The 23,301-nt window shown below is 33.9% G+C and overlaps 4 protein-coding genes and 1 long non-coding RNA gene across 5 annotated transcripts; 4 read left to right on the top strand and 1 right to left on the bottom strand.

The window, feature by feature from the left end:
- The first annotated feature begins 1,902 nt into the window (after window positions 1–1,902).
- On the top strand, window positions 1,903–4,515 carry LOC148597789 (uncharacterized). Its single transcript, XM_088561357.1, has 3 exons — window positions 1,903–2,026; window positions 2,545–2,701; window positions 3,755–4,515. Exons 2-3 carry the CDS (start codon window positions 2,570–2,572, stop codon window positions 4,463–4,465), a joined length of 843 nt encoding a protein of 280 aa, XP_088417483.1. The 5' UTR covers window positions 1,903–2,026; window positions 2,545–2,569; the 3' UTR covers window positions 4,466–4,515.
- Window positions 4,516–4,666: 151 nt separating this feature from the next.
- Window positions 4,667–9,176, top strand: LOC148597788 (monocarboxylate transporter 13-like). Its single transcript, XM_088561354.1, has 5 exons — window positions 4,667–5,070; window positions 5,671–5,897; window positions 6,513–6,656; window positions 7,193–8,053; window positions 8,576–9,176. The coding sequence occupies exons 1-5, from the start codon at window positions 4,970–4,972 to the stop codon at window positions 8,752–8,754; spliced, it is 1,512 nt and encodes a 503-aa protein (XP_088417480.1). The 5' UTR covers window positions 4,667–4,969; the 3' UTR covers window positions 8,755–9,176.
- Window positions 9,177–10,273: 1,097 nt separating this feature from the next.
- LOC148597787 (monocarboxylate transporter 14-like) lies at window positions 10,274–16,088 on the bottom strand. The gene is made up of 4 exons (XM_088561355.1): window positions 15,928–16,088; window positions 15,217–15,360; window positions 12,506–13,399; window positions 10,274–11,345 (listed from the first exon to the last, which is right to left on the bottom strand). Exons 1-4 carry the CDS (start codon window positions 16,016–16,018, stop codon window positions 11,191–11,193), a joined length of 1,284 nt encoding a protein of 427 aa, XP_088417481.1. The 5' UTR covers window positions 16,019–16,088; the 3' UTR covers window positions 10,274–11,190.
- On the top strand, window positions 13,479–17,354 carry LOC148597786 (uncharacterized). The gene is made up of 3 exons (XR_015918522.1): window positions 13,479–13,818; window positions 15,979–16,152; window positions 17,013–17,354. It is a non-coding gene; the product is annotated as an uncharacterized LOC148597786 (long non-coding RNA).
- A 1,152-nt stretch (window positions 17,355–18,506) lies between these two features.
- On the top strand, window positions 18,507–20,276 carry LOC148597785 (uncharacterized). Its single transcript, XM_088561545.1, has one exon. It carries the CDS (start codon window positions 18,789–18,791, stop codon window positions 19,731–19,733), a length of 945 nt encoding a protein of 314 aa, XP_088417671.1. The 5' UTR covers window positions 18,507–18,788; the 3' UTR covers window positions 19,734–20,276.
- The last annotated feature ends 3,025 nt before the right edge of the window (window positions 20,277–23,301 follow it).

Raw genomic sequence — 23,301 nt, 5'->3', positions numbered from 1 at the left:
TCAAATATGCATGAACCATTGTAGCGGAAGCGTGGTTGTATCAAGATTATCTCCTATCTCCTATCCAAGAATAATATAACACGTTTTACTTACCATGTAAAGTGTTGAATATTATTACACAGGGAACATTCAATAACACTACCATCTATATAATGTATAGGTAATTGACGCTATGTCCGTAGTGTACAGTTGTATTAGCTTTTCAGTCACAGTCACCCGGGACTCGCCATTCTTTGCCCATCTTTGTACTTGTAATTTATTTATGAAACTGGCTTGACTTGCTTCCCACAGTAAAATACGACGGAGTTTTTTAAGTATTGGCTTTTCTTATAATTAGTTTCTCTCTCAAAATGATTGCATGTTAAAAAGAATAAATCGAAGCATTTAACTAAGGATACCTGGGGGAGAATTCGATTTCTCTCTATAGCTAAAAACATGAAAAACTCTGAATATTAGCCTTTACTTATCCTAGAATTTAGAGATCCTTCATAGTTCTTGTGTTTGTGGTAGAAGGGAGATAATCCTAGCATATTCATATTCGGACAGGAGAAGACTGACTACACAAAAAATAGTTTTATTTTTCTCTCAAAAGAATATAGTGTAAGAAAATTCTAGATATACATATATGCATGCAATGCAACGATGTTAGAACTGTCAAATTTGCGAAGCCCTAGATTAATCCTACGAGGAGGAATGACCCGGCCAGTGAAAGCTGTATTTTTATATAGCCTAGCTGGCCAAGTGGTCTAGGGCGCTGGACTTAGTGCAGGCGGTGTTGCCATAGATGTCACAGCGGTACGAGTTCGAGTACCGCGGAGGGAACGATCAAAAATTTGCTTCGCAAATTTGACAGTTCTAATATCGTTGGGAATTTTTCAGACCCTTCTATAAGTTTACGTTATCTTCCCTGTATCAATTTGATCCGATGGAGCAGTGTAGCGAATAGAGTCGTCACATTCTGAGACGTTGTATATATGTATATATATATATATATATTTAAAATCGTCTAAATAACAATAACAATAATCTTACGGGGTGATGGATCGTTAAAAACGATGCGAAACATAACAATATATAAAAAAATAACGTCTAAATATGTTTAATATCACCAGAAGATGGTAAAATTTAAATTGAATATTTCGGATAACAGATATCCTTCCTCAGCATAAAACTCACAAAACTTAACGAGCATAAAGTTCAAGATCAAAACAGACTCAGAAGCTGAATCGCGTGCGCTATGGGTGATTGTACCTTTATCAAAGGCTCACATAAGCAACTGATGAGGAGCCTGAATGAAAATAACAAAGAGAGTCTTTTAATCAAAGTTACAATTAACTGTTGCCATAGATGTCACGGCGGTACGAGTTCGAGTCCCGCGGAGGGAACGACCAAAAATTTGCATCGCAAATATGACAGTTCTAACATCGTTGGGAATTTTTCAGACCTTTCTATACGTTTAAATATCTTCCCCGTATCAATTTGATCCGATGGAGCAGTGTAGTGAATAGAGTCGTCACATTCTGAGACGTTATATATATATATATATATATATATATATGTTTCACACAGAAATCAGCACTTTCATGCCGATTACTTACAAGCATTTAGTTCTTATTGTAACTTCATAATTAGGGCAGAATTGTATTCAAGGGGCGGAAGAAAAGTGGCTAAAGCATTAAAATTACGGTGCCACTATATTATTTAGTATTTTTATAGATACTTATCGTTTCCCTTCCTCTGGAAAATAAAAGCTTGAATTCTGTATTTATTATTAAATTCATCGTTGGACCAAGGTTTGATTCAGTCAATAAAATGTTGTTACGTCATGATTATTGCCAACTATAATTGAACTTTTTACACACTGAGCAATAAATAGATACATAGGTTTAAAATCAATAAATCGATAGTCGTTCTTTATGACAAACACACAATATGAAAATGGTATTTAAATTTTCTCAGGTTGATGTTTAACCTTACAGGTACACAATCAATAAACACAATGGAAGTCGTTGGTTAACTTTAAATGGTAAGTCTATATAATGTATGATAATATTCTGATTCGTTGTAATCCTTGTTTTTTTTTTACTGCATTATATCTTTTGTATGATATATTCAATTTTGTGTAAGTTGATGTATGTCAAGTTATAAAGATGTTTAAGGAAGAATGTAACACTCGTGTCAAGTATCACACAGTACATGTTTTGCACAAATTACTTCCAAAAGCCAATCACAGGCGCGGATCCAGACAGTTTGAAAAGGAGGGGTGCCAGCTGGGGTTCCTGAGAAAAAGGGTGCTAGGACATTATTAACCATTTTTTCTCAATTTTACATATGAAATGACAATTTTCCAATATATAGGCTAGTTACCAACCCCCTGTACCCCCACCCCTGGATCTGCTATTGGCATCCGCCGTTGTCATGTTTTGAACCATACACAGACGAATATTGGTTGTTTCCCTTTTGTTTTCCTAATGTCATGATAGTTCATTATACCACGTATGATTGACGAGCATTAATAGTATTTATATATGTACTTGCTTTTAGAACCGTTGATGTGAATACATATACAATGGACGACTTTGAACGGAGGTCTCTATACAATTGTCGTCACTATTTCTATGATGACGTTAATATAAAGAATTTCCTACAAAAACTACAAAGATATGGCATTCTGTGTGATGATCGGAGAAAGGATATTGAGGTAATAGTTTATAAAACTAGTCAGTTTGTAATATTAATACCGCACCAAACATAATATTTCAACCTGTTACTAAAACTTTGTAAGTTAACGTTGAATATATCTCATGTAACGACACTTCGTATCACTTACCGGTATTCTTAAGTGAATAGTGTACGACACTTTGAGTCACTTACCGGTATTCAAGTGAACAGTGTACCAATTGGTGTCATAGTATATGAATACTGAAAAAATACATGGAACAAAAGTTTGTTGAATTTACGTCGTGATTAATTTACTTCATTAATAAGTCTTCTTAAAAAAATATAATATTCTAATGTACGTTTATATACCAATAGAAAAATGAAACGGTACCTTCCCGTTTAAAATCAATATAAAGTAACAAAACTTCAAACACACATTAAATTCTTAAAATTGCAGATATTTGCTGATTTTTTTTTATTTTACCTAATGACAAGCTAATAGGGTAAATCAATTTTCAGTCAAAGTAGAAAAACGTGTGAACTTTAGTTTCGGAGATTCAAAAAACACCTTTTTTTTTACATAAAAACAGAAAAAAAGACAATTTTGTTGCAAAGTTCATGTGTAAACTTCCCAAAAATGATGATCAAATGTTGTAGTCAGAAATATCTTCGCAGTCAGAAATTGAAAATGTACGCTGCTGTTCAAGATCAGATTGTGAATTCATTTTTCGTACGACTTATCTTTTTTTTCTAAATTCCCACTCAAGAAAATTTGAACTGGAAAGTTTAGGAAATGGGAATAAAAACAAAAATATGTTAACATTTTGACGTAAGACCATTCCGTCTTTAAATCATTAAACTCGAAAGGTGTGTATAGTATCTTTTTCCATTAGTACATGTATACTTGAAGAGAGAGAATCTACTTTAGTCCGGTAAAATCCATAAAAATCGTGTGCTATCAAGACGAATCTAGTAAAAACAAATATAAACACTACTGATTTGACAGATGGATTAAAATACTGACAAAAATACTTCAATTTTCTGAACAACTAAGTGATTTACGGCATATAAAATATTCTACTTGAATTTTTAGACTGGAAATTCAGAAAAAGAACACATGGCAAATCTGTTACGGTACTTATCATTTAAAAACGAGGATTGTTTCCAAATCGTTATCAATATTATAAAAGAAGATTATCCGGTCATTGCCAATAAAATTGAGCTCGAGTTGCTGAAAGAACGAACGAGTTTTTCCAAAGATATAAATGATGGTTTGATAGAGATCATTAATGAACAACTGTTACCACTTGTGTATGGCAAAGGAACACATCCTACAAAGGCTGACAAAATGAACTCCGAGAAGCCACAAGAATCGCTGACAAGACTTTCGGAACTTATCAAACGTCTAAAATGTCGGTGTCTCCGTATTCTTGGCGTGAAACCTAGTGAGCTGAGATATACGTCACTTCCTAATTTGATAAATCAACGTATAAAAGAACAACAGTCGACTATTAGTCAACTTAAAGCAGATATAAAAGAAATCAAAGATCTACCGAAGAAAAATAAACTTTTAGAAGGAACAGAGGAAATAACTCCTTCTGAAAAGGTGTTTTATTTACGGAAGGATTTACAGGAGCAGCACGAAAGAACACGTCAGCTTCGACTGACTTTACATGCAAAAGAAGAAAACATAAACAAAATTAAACACGAAAATATTTTGATTTCAAAGGAAATTGAAGAACTTGCGAAAAAAGAGGGTTCTGGAAAGTTGGAGCTACATCCTCTTTTCGACAGCTATACTTGATAATTTTGTACCCGATCTAATGAAAATAAATTATGATATGAAAAGTAAAATCTTTTACAATCTATTCGACATTTTACAAATTGAAGGGAAAAAAACGACACAAAAAATAATCTCATGTTGTTAAATTAATTTTGTATGTTGAGGTATTCCGTAGAAACAGTTTTATGTATTATTCAATATTACGGTGCGTTTATTTGTTGTTTCAGTTCATTTTTGACCTTACATTAAAGTTTGGTTGTTAATGCCTTTGTTGCGTTTCACAATATCACCTTTTTTCTATTACTTAATATATACAACAATATGACATATATACAACGTGATAGCTTTAGGTTTGACTATGATGGTACTTAATCAGGGAAAATATATGTGAAGTCATGTCATTCTATTTGTAATTTCAAATTCTGGATAGTAAAACAGAGCAAACCTTAATTTATGTATATAAAATTCAATTGTAATCTGTGCAATACATCAATATACTGCACATTCAGACTTCTCTGGAGCTAAATGGACAAGGTGACGTGTGTTCAAAATGGATACAACGCGTCCCGTAAAAACAAAGTTTTCGCTATTTGGAATAGTGGTAACGTTTATGTGGTTTCAGATAGGTACACATCTATAAAAACGTACTGTTTGCTCTGATTGTTCGGTTTTGTCTGTTTGTTTGTTTTTTTTTCGTTTTGTTTTCATTTATACTTTAATGATGATTTATAGTTAATGTAGGTTTGTGTTGCTCCGTGCGTAGAAACAATACCTCCACACTAGTTGTGTTGTCTACACATAATATACAATATTTACCTGTGTGATTAACTTCTAAGTTACTTACTAAGAGTTTCGTTACTTTAAGTTATTGAGTATTACGGCCGTATTCCCAAATGATATATTTGCCAGAGGCTTTGAGTTGTATCAGTCTCTCCTTTTCAAGTGTAATAACTTATTTCTTGTCATTCTGAATTGACACCTCAAAATCACAGTACCCGTTTATAAAGTTGCACACGTGTTTTTGTGTTTTAAAGGGGGGTTTGTTTCGTCGTTATTTGTATGGTTTTTTTGGTTTTTGTTTTTTTTTCGTTCGTTTGTTTGTTAAATGTTTAATTATTGAAAGCAAAATCGGTTGTCTCGCGATGTGTAACGATCCTTTTAAATTACATTTCATTAGAACTACAAAGTATGTTCATACTTCTAATTTATACCTGACTTCACAAAAGGCTGGAGAAACCAGAAAGCAAGAGACAAACATCTACTAGTGTTAAACAGGAAATTAATTACCGGCGATGGTTGGTTCTGGCTGCAGCGTTTTTCTCCACTACTGTTACAGCTCCTTACTTCTCCTACTTTTCTATATTATATGTTGAATGGCTTGAGGAGTTTAGACAATCGAACTCGGAAACATCTTTGGTACAGTCAATATGTTCTGGAACGTTTCAAATAGCGGGTATTTATTCCATAAATAAGTAGACTAATGTGATTTATACCATACTTTAAAAACATTGTTTGGAAAAAAAATAATGCACATTATAAAGGTCCGCATACAGCACTGTGCAAAAAGTCAGTCCCATTTTTAAAATCAATATAAAATTACATTTTCACAAAATATTTTGTGAAGCCGTTCTGTCGTCCATCAACAGATGGTATGTATGTCTCTTTGGGTTAAAGATTTAGTAAGATCACTTTGACAATAAATTAAACTCGATAGAAAAAAATGATATCAGAACTTTACTTGCTTTTAAATTGTGGCTCCATAATTTTTAATTTAATTTAATCAATGGTACGTGTGTGTTTTAAAACAATAATAATGGTTTATTCTCTAAATATTTCTCTTAAATGAGATAAAAAGCTCTTTCAAATTATTTGCGAAATGGTTTCACAATTGTTTTTTTTTCTAAGTAGTTTTGTTTAGATTCCATGGCAAATATTGAAAATGGAACTGATATGGTTAACTTGTGCAAAGTTTAGTTTTTGACTATGGTATCAATAATTTCGGCTTTTTCATACTTTTACAATGGATTTGTTTCCACTTTGATGACGTCTACGTTCTTGTTTATTTTAGGAGGTGTTGTAGGTTTATTGGTAACTAAGTTTGGTCCGTTGAAATGCGGTGTAGTTGGTGGTATTTTAGCATCCATAGGACTGATCGCTTCCTTTTTAACTACTTCTATTCTATACTTAACATTAACTATGGGACTTATATATGGTAGGTATACAAAGTTAGTTGTTCCCATTTATTGTGCGTCATAGGAAAACTAACATTAATCAACTAAACTGGACATGCTATTGTCATCTCTTAGATTTAGAATCGAAGTGACTATGTTTAAGATGTAATTTTAACCGAGTCGATAATGTACCGGGTAACGCTAGTAGTGTTTATTTATCCTACGATCAAAGTTGACTTAATGTCGATAGAACAATAAGCGATTCCGTTTACCAATGGAAGTCTGAATCGCGTACAAGTACATTGAAGACCCTTATTATCGATGGGTGTCTTAAAGGTTTTTATTGTCGAAGTTTATCATATAGATTCCTTCGTTAATTTTTAAGATGGAATGCTTCGTTAGCATATCGATTATCGATGTATTTCGTACTATCAATAAGATCCTACACATCATTCATATTGTCTAAAAACTACGTATTAGTTATTCATATTCAAATTTGTAACATTTACACACTTCACTTGTTTAATCACGAATAAAAACAGTTTTGTTTATATGAATTATTTGTATCGTATTACAGGTTTTGGTTTGTCTTTAGTATATATATCGTCCTGTGCAAGTGTCAGTCAACACTTTCATGGAAAGCAGCGATTAATGGCGCTTGCTTTTAATTCCACTGCAATAGGCATAGGAGGGGCAGTTTTCCCAACGATGACGCAGTTCATCATCTCCAGATACAATTGGAGAGGTTGTTTGCTTATTTTATCAGGAATTATTCTCCATACAGTGCCATTTGCATGCGTGTATGTCAAACCTAAAGAAAACATGGCATTTAATGGCAATAGAAATTACAAACGTATACAATACAATAAAGTAGAAGAGAAAATTGATATAAATATAACCAAGACTCAACACAGCGTTTTAAATACTAAACCAAATACCACCATAGATAATACACTTGATATACGCCATGTACTGAAATCTATTTTTACCAACAAAACGTTGATTCTTTATCTATGTAACACTTCTGTCGCGTTGGCAGCCATAAGTTCAATTCAAATATTTTTTATTGACTATTACCTATTTAAAGGCCTTGCCAGAACAGACGCAGTGTCCATTTTAACTTACACAAATCTTGTTAGCATTGCAGCCCGTCTGTTCACTGGAATTGTCAAACAAATCCCTCATATCAGTGTCTTCGTCGTACCAATACTGTGCTCACTTCTTTGTGCTGTATCTCTGATGGTATTCCCAAAGATTGGGGATTCCTTTTTATTAAATTTAGCCGTGGCTGCTCCGATCGGAATAGGCAATGGCGGTTTGATTTCTGTAATAAGTATATCACTGATAAAACTAGCTGGGCAGGATAACTACACTGCTGCTTTTGGTGTTAACTTGACATTGGGCGGAATCCTCAGTGTAATGGTCGGTCCTCTGTCAGGTAAGTTATATATGCCTTTATTATATAAATAGCAGTGATTTACCAAATGTTCCCTGTGTAAAAAAAATCGATATTTCACTTTCGTGCTTTCTCCTGCCAAAACACACACGAATATCAATCCGCCGTTCATAAATTTCAAAATTTTATTGAAAATAATGCAATTCCGAAATGGAATGGAGGAAATCTACATGATAAACAGGATAATCAATTGGTAATCGTGAATAACCATAATATGACCACTCGTGTTAAGAACGCAGTAAGAAGTTAACTCGTTACATCTGGGCGTTCTTCAGCACTCATGATCACATTTTGGTTATTCGCTCTTTCCAATTAATTATCCTGTTAATCTATGCATCTTTCTTTCATTAAAAAGGAACATATTAATATGCGATTACAAAACTAAGCTGCGTTTTCATTCAATTTTTATCTTATGTCTGTAATTTTACACGAAATACACGGTTTTAATTACAAAAAGCAACACAAATGGTAAAATGGTCCCTTCTCATATTTTTATATTATCAGGTTATATCAGAGATCAAACTGGTGATTATATTGTGTCATTGTATAGTGCAGGTGCAACACTCTTACTGACGTCTGCGTTCTTTTGTCTTATTATCGTAATTCGACATTACGCTGCCAAAGGTACACCATCGACAAAGGCAGAAATTGAAGTTGTAGTACATGACGAAATCAAACTGTAACAAAATATAAATAAATATCGTGTTATCGTTTGAACCCTTTGCTTATCTAGATGATAATGTTGGTTGTGAAAAGTTGTATGGTGAATTTTTTTTTTAAATAATGCTTATATGAAATACCAACCATTTTTTCTCAGACAATTAAAAACAACAACGATCGAGAGAAAGAAATAACAGAGACTCTACAAAACAATATAACCATCATCATGACTGTCAATATTACATCAGTTTTTAAAGATCTCGATGTAGTCAAAAACAGTATCCACTATACATGATGCATATGTTATTGTACCTGCAGACAAAGGCATAAACAATATTGTCTTTGTCTGCAAGACACATAACATCCAATGCTTATCATTGGAGGTAGACGTGGAAAAATAGCAGTAAGAAGACCTATATTGCTACCACACATTCTAAAGAAGAGATCGCGGAAAACCATAAATCCACTTTATATTCTTTGGGTGTCTCCACTAAAGACGATGATTGTGTTCTACCGTCAATGTACTGGAATCCAAAACTTCGCCAAAATATACCACCAAACCTATTTCGAAACTCTTTACTTTCATACTCGCAGTGGTAAATGAGGGTCTTCAGTCTTATTACGACACTTGTTTCTCCTGTAGGGATATCAATTAAATGTGGATCCTGCAAGTTCGAAAAGATCTTCTGAAAACCCTCAATGCTAGATTATTATCAGAAGATAGAAACATCGATTTTTCAACCCTTTATACTACTATTAGCCGTACTTACTTAAAATCCCGACTTAAAAGCTTTATGCATCTTTGTTACTCATAAAAGACGGTATACCTAGATACCTGTATTTTTTTTTATCGACAACATATTTGTCTAGTGAGGTGGACGCGTTTTTCAACAGACGGTCAGCATTCCAATGGATACAAATTGTGCTTCTGCACTCGCTGACCTATTCTTTCACTCTTATGAGGCTGACTTTATAACTTATCTGATCCAAAAAGAAGGGTCCTTTAGCAAAGATCCTTTGATCTCAGTTTCCGCTTATTAGATGACGTATTATTTTTAAATAATCCTAGTTTCAGGGATTTTATGAATCGCATCCATCTCAAAGAACTTGAGATTCAAAATACTACAAAAGTCAGTCTCATATCTTGATTTACACTTAGAGATCGATGGAAAAGGAAAACGCGTCACAAAACTATACGAAAAACGCGATGACTTCTCATTTTGTATCGTCAACTTTCCTTGCATACTACATGTATAGTATGTGGCAAAATCCCTTCAGCACTTACGTATGGGGTTTTTATATCACAATTCATACGTTATACAAAGGCTTGCCGTGACTACACGGATTTTTCGCACGTGACATTTTATGAGCAACTAGGCGCGTGTTTCTAGAAAAGCAGAGAACGCTTACCATACCGATGCACCTGGTCCACACCCCTTTTTTTCGGTGGAGTCTAGGTTGCTCAATCACTTTTGTTTCATTGTACGTGTTATTTTTGTTATTTCATGTTCTTAATTGTGTATGTCTATTTTCCATGTTTAGTCTTCATTATTGGAAAATGAATTCCGCTCTAATCTTGGGTTCCCTTGATAACTCTTCAGGGTGTCTGCATATCTTTAAATTAACAATTACCATAATGATAATAATTTCCTATTCGTATATTAATTAAAAATGTTTAAAATTGATCAACAACTACAAAGCAATGATTTGCTCAGGTCACGTCTGACATAGTACGACAGAAAAAGGAGATAAATTCAAAATATATCTTGTAGTTCTTTTGGCTGTCGATGGCGTAGAATTGAAGTATGTAAATGAAGTATTTTTGGTCCAATTTTTCCCAATTTTTTTAAGGTTAAGGTTCGTAAACAATTTTTAAGTTCTTAAACGAATAACATGAAATAAAGTTGACAGCGTAACGTAAGTTCGAACGACCTTGTACTTACCTTAACGATAAGATAATTAAGGAATCATGGGAATGATTATTATATTTTCTCGGTCTATGAAGAAATAATCTCAATAACGTGGTGCACGCCCAATTACCTGCCTAGTATGTTATTTTCAAGAGTGCACCACGGTCTTTCTGGTTATTTTAAATTGACCGATAAAATATAACAGTCATACCTTATAATTTAATTTAGGCATCAAATTCAATTTGTAATAATTCTAAAAGGTTGATGACGTCACAGTCACATTACAAAATTTGATCTATGAAATGATGAACAAACGGTTTTATCTAATCAGAAAACGTGTTACTTCCGAAATTTAATTATCGTTTAATAAATTAAAAATCATTCGTTGTAGTTTTTTGTAAGTATTAAATTACACGACATTCGTTCAATATTACATCGCTTTGCCATTGTTTCACACTTGCCAACCAGTACCCATCCATTATTACGTACTTGTAGTCAATACATAATACACATATTTAAATGCATTTCAAAAAATCTATTATAACTTAGTTAACTATAGACGGTCGTTGTTTTATGTTCTTTGTGTCCAATTGTCCAATGTCTGAATACCATCACGAGGAAGAAAACTATTGATGAAGAACACGACAACCCTGACAGAACGTAAAACGGTTTGTCATAGCTACCCGTCACATCCCGAATATGTCCTGAAAGATCCATAAAAGAATGAACAGTTTTAATAGAGACCAAAAGAAAAATAATCAAATGCCATCAGATTTTCACCCATACATGTAACACCGTAAAAATATAATGCATTGGTTAGCAGTTTTGGATAACTTCACAGAAAACAAGTTCATTGATCTGGAGTCCTTGGTGTTTTTCTTTTTGTCATATTGACATGGATGATAAAAAATCTGACAAGTAAAAGATGAATTACTTTGGTGATAATTATGTCGTGACAAGAATAACACACTCTAAAGAGTTTATCTGTAGGTAAATATATGAAAAGTTCCTGTAGGCTAGACAAATTATTATGTATGATTTTGTCCCACTGAGCAATTTTGATACAATATGAAATTCTCTCTTAATACCAGCTAGGACCTTAAGTTTCACTAATTAAAATGGAATGTGTATTATAAATGAAAGACTTTTTTTTCTTCTTCTGCTCTTTCTATTTCTCTCTCGTATTTATACCTGGGGCGGATCCAGGATTTTAGATTGGGGGGAGGGGCGCACAGTTAAAAATTCGCCGAGCGGAGCGAGAGAGTGGGTGCAATGTAGATATCTTTTATGGTAAAATTAGCTAGAAATTAACTAGCACTCCAGCTAAGAATCATGCAAAATGTGATTCATGGGTAAAAAGCTTACATATTTTTATTTTTGATATTTTGTTTGAAATGTCATAGTAAACAGAAATTAACATGTGGTTTTTCATATAACCCGTGCTCTTAGGAGATAAAAATTATATAGAATGCACTGTAGATTTCAAAATTAAGGGAGATAACTCTGTAAATGACGCTCAAATACAATAGAATCTACTGGATTTTCAATGTTGATTATCTCCTAAGAGCGGGCAGATTTGAATGAATAATTACATATTTCATAATATAGACCCATAAGACAACTTAATTACAAAAATAAAAATATGTAGCCTTTTTTAGGATGTATCACATTTTCCAGATTTTGCATGATTCTTACAAAGACAGCTACTTAAAGTTTCAACCTAAAACCGCTTAACTACCCCTGACAACCCATGCTTAGCCAATTTTAGGGCGGGGTGCCCACCCGCCACGCCCCCGCATGAATCCGTCTCTGTATACTTCAATTTGTATGTGTGTGTTTATGATTTATGAAAAACTGTGCTTACCAATGAAAGGTCCAAACAGTGTACTTGTTGTTCCCGTGAATGTCATAATAATTCCCATACCAACTGCAAAATGTTTTACATCAACAAATTTAACCACAGATAAGGACAAAACTGTCACCATGGAGCCTTGTGATGCTCCAGCTGCACATGCCAGAATTGTATTCAATGAAATTGAATTTCCGGTCAGAGCTAATAGTGCTATAGCTATACCTCCCAACAGTGAACAGATGGTAGGTATTGCTAAAACACTCACGTGTGGAATTTGTTTAATTACACCAGTAAGTAACCGTGAAAAGGAGCTGGTAAAGTTCATATAAAGAAATATGGCTACCCCTTCAGATCGCATCAATTCCTTCGATTCGAAAAAGTCAATAAGAAATATTAATAAGGCTGTGTATACAGAATAAGATACTGCATACGTTGCAGCATACACTATAAAAATCTTATTGGACAAAACCTGTCTAAAAATAGACAAAATGGGTGTCTTCGTTACTCTGCTTAATTCCATAGAGATCCTAGATCCAATTTCTTTTTGAATTCGTGAGCTGTTAGGTTCATCATTGATAATGTCTTTATTTGATGCCCCGTCATAGCTTTGGTTTGAATCGGACACTGTAAAAATATCGTTTGTAATAGATGATGTGCTCTGTTCTCTGTTTACCCCTCCATAAATGTAGCTACATAAAATTAAATGTAGTAAGATTGCCGCTGAAATAACGTGGGTACCTCTCCATCCATATTTATTATTTAAAAGATCGAACAGTCCAGGAAAAGAAGATGATCCAACACCAGATCCAAATGTTACTACAGCTAAAGCCATAATCTTATGCTTGCCTTCAAAGTTCATGCCAACCTCAGTTGTGGCACAGACGTAAGTCACTGAAAAAGCTGTACCTAGTAATAAATATAGGGTATGTAAGTCTCGTCACATGACTCCGTGGTTTCATGAGAATAGGTCTTCGTCTACCATTCAAATGCATGGAGATTCGTCATTAACGTAGCATTGAGTTATAATATCATAAGCAAAATATCTTTCTTGTGAAAAAAATACTGATAAAAAAGAAAAATGTCTAGTTATGCAGGATAAAAATGTTAAGAAAAACATAAAATAGAAGATTTTGCATTGTGACGAAGCGTTTTGATTTTTCGGAAGTAAACAATAAAAGGCAGATCGGATTTCAATACGTTCGACATCGGAAATTCCGGAAGGGAAACTGAAACTAGAACGAGACTTGCAAACCCTATTGGAAGAATATATTAGATATGAATGACAAATACATAATGCTGGAATACTAGACAAACTCCAACAAGCGGTATTGTTTCTTTGATATTTGTAATAATTACTGTTCTATGATTTGTTGTACTATTAATACGGTATGAATACAATAACATTATTCTACTACTCATCAGTTGACTGAAGTGAACTAATACACGATGATTATATATAGAAAAAAACTAACAATTTGAATCTATTAATCATAATATTAAGGGGACGAAAAACTTTGCAATTAAGGAAGTAGACCTAGGGTAAGGGACCCAACTCTTACAAATCATTGGAACGTTTGAATTCAGCATTTTACATCAAACTTATGTAGGCATCAAAGTAACTTTGACTGATTTCATTCCGTTCCAAATGAAAGCCAGCCTGAAAGGCTGTTGTGAAATTGAATATGATACAAACTTATCACTGATTTCACTGAGTTATGTCCCTTACCGTAGGTCTACCTCCTTAAATAATAGTGAATTTTGGGTTTGTAGAATTCACTTATCAAGGCTATCAGTGAGAGGATATATGCTTTCTTCTCCGTAAAGTAGTTTTCAATCGCATTTTTAATTCAGTTAACCATACCAGCCCACAGACCAAGCGATACAATAAAATATGATAACTTGCCAGCCTACAGATCAACCAATACAATAAAGTATGTTAACTCATCAGCTCATAGACCAACCGATGAAATAAAATATGTTAACTCACCAGAGCATAGACCAACCAATACAATAAGATAGGCTTACTTACCAATCCATACCAAACTGATATTCTTCATCCCGGTGGTGTTGTTAACTCTTCGACATATTCTCCGTATCCATTCTCGTTATAACATACTACAGCATATACCAAACGATACAATAAGATAGGTTTACTTACCACAGCATAAATCAAACGATACAATAAGATAGGTGCATACCAGACCATAGACCAACCGATGCAATAAAATAGGTTAACTTACCAAAGCATAGACCAACCGATACATAAAATATGTTAACTTAACTGCGCAAAGACTGGCCGATATGATAAGATAGATTAACTTAACAACCCATAGACCAACCGATACAATAAAATTGAAAAGGAACAGATATGGTGAAACGCAACAAATGGACCATGGTATAACCCATATAAATATAGTAAATACTTAAAGATGACCGAAGGGTCTGCAGTAAGCACACCTCAAAGTAGGCACAGAAAAGCCTCGACAACAAAAGTAATACTATCCACGGTAACAAAATGAAGACCCGCATAGACGAACCAAAATAATAAGATATAATAACTTACCAGCCAATAGACCGACCGATACAATAAAATAGGTCAGTGCAAAGCCTGACCGATACAATAAGATAGGTTATCATACCAGCCAATAGACCGACCAATATAATAAAATAGGTTACTTTACCAGCGCAATGCCTGACCGATACAATAAGATAGGTTAACTTACCAGCCAATAGACCGACAGATACAATAAGATAGGTTAAACTCGTAGCAAAGTAAGAAACTCCTACACTTAAGGCAGCAACAACGCCAGCACATATTCCACATTTTCTTGTACCAAACTTCGCAATAACACTTCCGGCTGCAAACCCTGAAATATACACATGCATGTATATATATACCGGCAAAAATATACTGAATATCAAAAAATAAGAACATATAACAGACATCAAAATTTAAATACTGAGACGATCAATATACAATATATATAGACATTAGAACACAATACAATTGCATACATTAAACATGAATATAGAAATAAGACAGCACACTCAATAGTAAAGCATTTGCAATATGACCCCCCTACCCCCCCAACAAAATGGGAGTGACAACAGGAAAAGGGAAGCATGTCTCTGCTGATTCACGAATTCATTTATTTATAGCAGTAATTGTGTCATTTTAAGGGTATATGAAAGGAGTCTTATCCATTGCTTGAAATGATCATCGGTATTTTAGAATTCATATATTTTCCAGAAAGTGAATATTATGTTGCTATCTAAAAATGTACTTTTTATCTTGGTCATCATCTTGGATATGCTTGGATCGATATTTTCTATCACGCTGGTAAATTCGTATCTACAAAACTTAGGCTTGTACATTTTTGAATTTTTAAACAGACTATGTTCGGAATATATTTCGAAAAGAATCAAGAGCATACCCATGATCATGAACATTCCCATGCATACTGACTGGATTACTGCTGTTTCAGAATTAGATTTTCCAAAGTCATCCAGCCATTCAACGTACATAACTGTTAGACTGTATGGGAACCCGGCCACCAAGAAATAGGACAGAAATCCGGCAACTAATACGACCCATTTTCTGAAACTTCAATTTGGATTAAAATCATCAATGGAGAAAATAAATGCGTCGGATATTCTTAGTATGTATTCTCATATTGGAGGTATTTGTCTACAGTGATAGACGAAGATTTAGATTCAAAAACTGGTATTTCCTTATTGCTGAATATAATTACTATAGTTTACTATATTCAACTTTTTATCTTTTTTTAAGTTTAGAGAAATTAGAATCCAGTCAAGATCACACATACAGTAAAATGTTGATAGTTGTCTTACCTGTTCGGATTTTTCATTTGGTTTTAAACAGTACCAGCTGTACGAAGTTCTTTTCTGTCTCGCTTTGATATAAGACTATTTTTTTTATCATTTAATTACAATGTATCCGACCCTGCTGTTGCAAAATTAGTGTCCCTAAAATAGTTCCTTTGATACAATATACGTGTTCTTGAATAATAGAATAATTCAGCAAACCGTCAGTGTGTCGAAAATCGTTTAAACGGGAAATAAACAACCAAATTCTAACGTTTTCAATCAAGGAAGGCAGACTGATCGATCAATGAACGTACTCTTACTATGTAAGAGGTTAGAATTCCGTTTGTTGGGATGGCACCAAGTCAGAAAACAGCTTGCCAGACAACCTCTAGTAGTAATACATGTGAACGAATATATTTCTGCATTATTTGTCGAAGATTTTACATGTTTTTAACATTGGCTAACCTTTTCAATACAGATTTATGACAATTTACCTCTGACTTGGTCTCCATGTAATGATTGGCCGATAGATCTCTGGGATATTTCCGTTCTGTTATTACAAATATGAGCCTCTCGTGGAAACAGCGTTAATCGATACTAAATCGGTAAAGATCGGTAAATCATTTGTACTTAAATCGTTATGGAATGATTATGAATTTCGTTAATTATCGGCAGATATTCTTTATCACAGGTTCCTATTATGCTAGAACACTCGCTTCTGGAAAATATCAAGGCAGACCCGTCCATGAGATCACACGAATTACATCATGAATAGTCACAGTAATAAACTTGGGAAATCATGTTGAGAAATTGCGATCACCAAAAATGAATATTCATAGGCTAATTAACCACGTGACCAGGAGCCCGATATCCGACATTTCGAATACCACATGGTTTTCCAGATATCAATAAAGAACTGAATATTCGTTTCTGTCATCGTTCTGTGGTTTAGTGATATTGTCCTAGTGTGTGACCCGGGAAATTTCAAAAACAAACATTAAATAATTTTACCATTTTTTATGTTAAAACTATGGAAACGCATATGGTACACCCCTTGTAAGGATACTTTGTGGCAAATAAGTCAGAATAATAAGTTCTGTTGTGCGTTATAAGCTGGAATCAAGTTATCATGTTGAAGATAGCATGTCGGAATGATGTAGAAAAAAAATGAATTGCAATATCGACTTGCTAATAATGATGCTATGACATATTAGTAAGATGTCGACATGTTGAATTCAACTTGTTTATTGATGATGTCAACATATAAGGTCAAATTGCTCATCTTGTGATATATCGTCATGTTGAAATCAACATGTCGGAATAATAAAGCAAAAATTGAATTTACAATGTCTACTTGCTCATATAAATGTAATGACATAAAAACAAGATGTCGACATGTTGATTTCAACATGACAATTTATCATCATCTACACATACAAGTTGACATAATAAATAAACAAGTTGAATTCAACATGTCGACATCTTACTAATATGTCGTTACATTAATATTAGGAAGTCGACATTGTAATTCATTTTTTTCTACATCATTCCGACATGTTATCTTTAACATAGTGATTCGATTCCAGCTTATAACACACAATATAACTTATCATTCCGACTTATTTGCCACAAAGTATCCTTATAAGGGGTGTACCATATGCGTTTCCATAATATGCGTTTCCAAAGGTTTGGCTCTCAATCGATGGCATTTATACAGGTATACGCAAATGTAAGCCCGGGTAATATTTTCGTTCCACAAGTTTCTCTCAAATATATTATCCTAGGGTCGCTTATGATATTGACCCGGGAACCAGATTAACGCAAATGAAGCTGCCGTTATCCTGAAAATTAATGTAAAAACCGGATATTGATGCTTTTTTCCTGCCGTAAGTATACAGAACCAAGTTAATAATATAACCATAAACACTCGCGAAGTAATATTCAAGGCTGATATTTAATTCAGTCTGGTTATATGTTTTTAGCGATCCAAGCTTCAAGAGCATTTAAATTTGATCCCACCGCTAAAAAAATTATTTATTTTTTACTGCTTATGGTTGCCTTATTTATTCGTATAAACCTAATTCAATATTTTTAATAAAATTTGAGTGCCATGGGATTTTTTCTTCAAATATACACTTACTTTTCAATGTGTTTATATCTTTATATTACAGGAATATATGCAAACATTTATAATGGAAACGGTAGCATACATGTATTCCGGTGATGTTGCTGAACTTGAAGAGTTGATAAAATATTATTTTCTACTGAATTTGTAAAATTGATGACTTCCGTGACTTTTTATGTTTTGTACATGGAAAGATGGTAAGCCATTCAAAAGTATCACGAGTTATGAGACGACTGAATCTGAAAAGGAATAACTGAAGCAGACTTCGCAACAGTTGTTGCAACCATTCTACATTTACAAAGAAATGGATACAAAAATTGCGGATATAAAATGTAATGGGTCATGATGAATGTAGAATATGGTGTGCGAGTTACTCAGAGAACCTTCCGTCTAGCACTTGGTGTAGTTGACCCCCAAGGCGTAAATCTAAGATTACACAGAAGGTTACATAGGGGCACCTATCATAACAGGGGACCAAATTATTGTATACATATTGATGGTAATGATAAACTGAAACCCTATGGTATATGCATTCATGGTGCAATTGACGGATTTTCGAGAAGAATACTTTGGTTAAAGGCTGGATATTCCAACAACAATCCAAAATTAATTGGAAGAATCTACCTAGAATACATTCGAGAAGTTGAAAGTTTTTCTAGATGCATAAGAGCAGATGCTGGTACGGAAAATACACTGGTTAGAGATATTCAGCGTGCCTTGTACACCTGTTCAAATCAAAACGGGTCACACCCTTCATATCTGTGTGGGAAATCAAATGTAAACCAAACTATAGAGCGCTTCTGGGGAAGTCTTCGTACAGCTTTTACTGATGTATGGAAAAATTTCCTTAAAGATTTGTGTGACACAGGTTGTCTTGATACCAGCTACAACCTTCATATAGAATGTGTTCGCTTTGTATTCCTACCCTTGATCCAAACTCAATTAGATACGTATAGACACGTATGGAATCTGCATAGGGTTCGTTTTCAGAATCAAGTGTCTACTCCATTAGGCATACCAAACGTACTTTTTTACCAGCTTTACCTTTACGATGCACATGATTATTCTATTCCTTTCCCATTCAACATAGAAACATTGGACGAGCTCACTACTGAATATACTCTATGTTATCCAGAATTTGGCTGCAGTGACGATTTCAGTAAGCTGGTTGAGGCCTTAACAAACACTAACCGGTATGAACTTGAGATGCCAAAAGCTATGCAAGAAGGATTGGAGCTTTATGTTTGTCTTTCTGAACTCATCGCTGCTATTGATAATGCGCTATAGACCTCAGAGATTGAAAATGCCATTTTACTTGCATTACTTCGATTTGGTCCTACTATTATTATTATGATGTGATGAACATTACTCTATTTTTCCCCATATCGGTATCTTAGACGACGATTAAATAACAAATGTTATGATGTTTACAAACTTTGATGTACATTATCTTAATTAAATGCAGTTCCATTGTGAAATAATAACGGTTACAGAATACCCATTTAACAATTAAAGACACTATCTAGCTAATATAATCCAATAGAATCTTTGATAGATGATATGATATTGAGCTCTGTGGCTGATATGAGTCGAGTGCTGATACAAGGACCGATATGTAACAATGAAGTCATAATCTATTTGAGTTTTTGCCAGCACTTTGCGTATGTCGTCCGTCTTTCGCCGTCTGTCATCCGCTAACTTTCCGTGTTTTATCTTCTTGGGAACCACTCAACACAATTGACTAGTACTCAAACATGGCACAGAGATTCCTTTTGAGAATCTCTTTCGTTTTTCTTTAATTATGAGTGTCAATTTCGTAATGAGTCGTTATAACTTGGCCGCCATATGACTTTTAAGTTTCGGTTGGTCCAATTCTTTGGATCTTCTCAAGAACTACTGAAGGAATTTAATTCTAGTTTAGTCTGTATGATTCTATGACTGTCCTTAATTCCAAGTCTTATTCGTCGGCAATCGAAAATTCAAAATTTTATCGCTGCCAACAAAGTTCAAAGTTCACATCAAAACCCTATGGGAAAGACTTAATTATTTTCTCCAATGTTTAATGTTCTGCCTCGTCATTCGCAGCCGTATATTCTGAATATTTATGTTATGTGCAGGATATCCTAAGAAATAAACATACAAGGTCTTGGTACAATAAGTTTACGATTTCAGTAGAGAAGGTTTTTAAAATAAAATATCATTAAATATTTTAAAAATCATTAAAAATTCAGATAAAATGTTGTATCTGGGGAAAGGGTCATTCCAAGTATTCTTCCCTGTAAATTTTATTTGTAGAACAATTTACGATTGAAATTATCTTCCTATCAAAATTAGTTTTGAGCTATGTAGCAAAATAAACATACACAGGCATACATAGTTCACGGGAAATTCACGTGAATCGAGATTCACATGGCATTCACGTGAATTTCGCATGCATTTCACGTAATTTTCATATGAAAACTGAATTTGATGTGAAAGTTCGATTCACTTGAATTTCACGTGAACTCTGTAACAAAACTTTTTAACTCAATTCAGGTGAAAATCCTGTGAAATTCACGTGAAGATATTTTGCCGGTGTAACATCAAAGAAAATTGCGAATAAAGGACCATAATTTTATTATACCAGTTGTCTAATTTTCTTCCAGTGAGATTGCTATGAATAAACATTAGACTTTTCTACTTTATACTGCCTTCCCGCATAAAAAAAAACGGAAATTACGTTCAAAAAGATTTTTTCCGTAAATTTTTTTCCGATGCAAGGAATTTGTTGTTTAAGGCTATAATTCCAGATATTTTTCAAAGTCATCACCTACAGGAAAGGAAAAGTTTACTACACCAAAATATGTTTGCAGCATGCTTAACATCATCCGTTCGATAAACATTTGTCATAAAGGGGGAGAGAAATATATAATCAACAAGAAGTAGCCATACCCATTGGTTCAAGTTGTGCAAATCTCCCTGCTGAATTGTTTTTTTTTATTTAATCGAGACTGAATTTCTTTAGGAACTCGTGAGGAACAAACTAATGAAGGATGTCAAATGCTTTAATCACAATAATAGATATATCAAAAACGTCCTGTCCATAAACAACACTTCCTTTGCAAAGTGTATTCATTCAATCTATCCGCCAGAACTTGTGTTTAAAAAACAACAGATATAGCTCTATATCCTTTGTAGACTTATACCTCGAAATTGACGAAAGTGTTCATCTCATTACAAAAATCTACGAAAATGTCAATTCTAAAATGATCAATTTTCCAAACTTGTGAAGTAATATCTTCTCTTCTTCTGGTCATGGGATGTTTCTTTCTCAGTTGGTGCGACAAGCACGTTCTACTCTGATATCTTGACCCATCATCGCTATCTAAGAGACCAGGTTACAAGAAAATACGTCTTAAACGGTCCCTCAAAAAGTTATTCTTTAGATATCAGTCTCTTGTGAATAAATTCAACGTTTAAGCTAAAACAATGGTTCAAGATGGTTTTTCTTAGTTACGTTTTACTTTTGTACTGGGATAAACACTTTGTATTCGCAATTTATCCGTTCAGTAGCGTTTTACCGTTTTGATTCTAAAGAACACTATGGACCAAAATCACTGGGAGTAAACTGATAACTGCAGTTACCGACATTCCGACATGGCAGATGCAAAAACAGGCAGGATCGACTTCTTCAATCTACAGCTTAGATCGTTTAAAGAAACATCATATTAGGTACATCAATCTTCGACATTGGAACAAATTGGAAGTGAACGTCAGTCAAAAAAGTCCCTTTCTTTGTTTCTTGGTTTGATTAATATCTAAAGATGACGGTTACTAAGGTCGAGGAAGCCGGTAACTTAAAAAGTCACATACAATAGGAAGTCAGTAACATCAATTGTTTCTTTGGGTTAAAGGATTTTTTTAAAACCAAATTAGTTTATAGATACATGTACATATATTCAAATTTATCAACTTACACTTTTCGTTGATGATTAGAAAAATCCGTTATTCAAACACATCTGTATGCAACCCATGAAATATGCTCAAGGCATACCCGTTAAAGTAAATATTGATAATTAGTTTTTTTTTCAGCCGAGTGGGTACTATTCTTGTTATCTTTTTATGAAAAAGGATATGTTAGGTTATGAATACTTATTGGAGACTAATGTTTGATTCTGGTCTTCCTATGTATTTGGTTCTATTTGTTGATGGTGAGATGATGCTCCTTGAAACACGTATACAGCACAATGCAATTCAAAATATTCTTTTAACATCGGTATTTTGCTTTTTTTATAAAGTTAGGACATGTATTAGTATAATTATGTTTATTGACTACAGTAAAAAATATCTACATGTACATGGAGAAGCTCATGGTACAGATATAATGTCTTTTGGGAAAACTTTGACATGTTGCGCGTGTAAACTTTGACTCCTCATGAACGTTTCTAGATTGATAATGGAGTCCATGTCTTGATATATTTACATGAAAAACACAGGTTCTTAACCCTAATAAAGAAAGTGAATGGACCTGAAATAAAATATGACTTGCTTTTGAAAGATCTGTAAAATTTTATTATAGTGTATATAGCTTGACGTTTTGGTGACCTTAGTTTACTTAGACCAGTTGTAGTAATAAGAATCATGATAGTTGTTCAGAAATCAGGCCGAAACAAATTCAAAAATAACAACGCACGGATTATGCCCTAAAATCACACTATTGCAACGATCAGCATACACGTAAGTGATTAGACAGGCAATCCGGACGCGACTAAAAGGAAACTAAGCAGTATGAAGAACGAAAACCTGAAATTTCTGTTGAAAGGGTAGCAAAGGAGAACAGGAGTCCCGGGTAGGGGAGAATCAATCGGAGAAGATG

The sequence above is a fragment of the Perna viridis genome, chromosome 14, assembly GCF_037379345.1.
Source record: "Perna viridis isolate PV_CMFRI_1.1 ecotype Kerala chromosome 14, ASM3737934v1, whole genome shotgun sequence".
NCBI lineage: Eukaryota > Metazoa > Mollusca > Bivalvia > Mytilida > Mytilidae > Perna > Perna viridis.
Note: the sequence above shows the minus strand (reverse complement) of the source record. Positions and strands in the feature narration are given on the sequence as shown.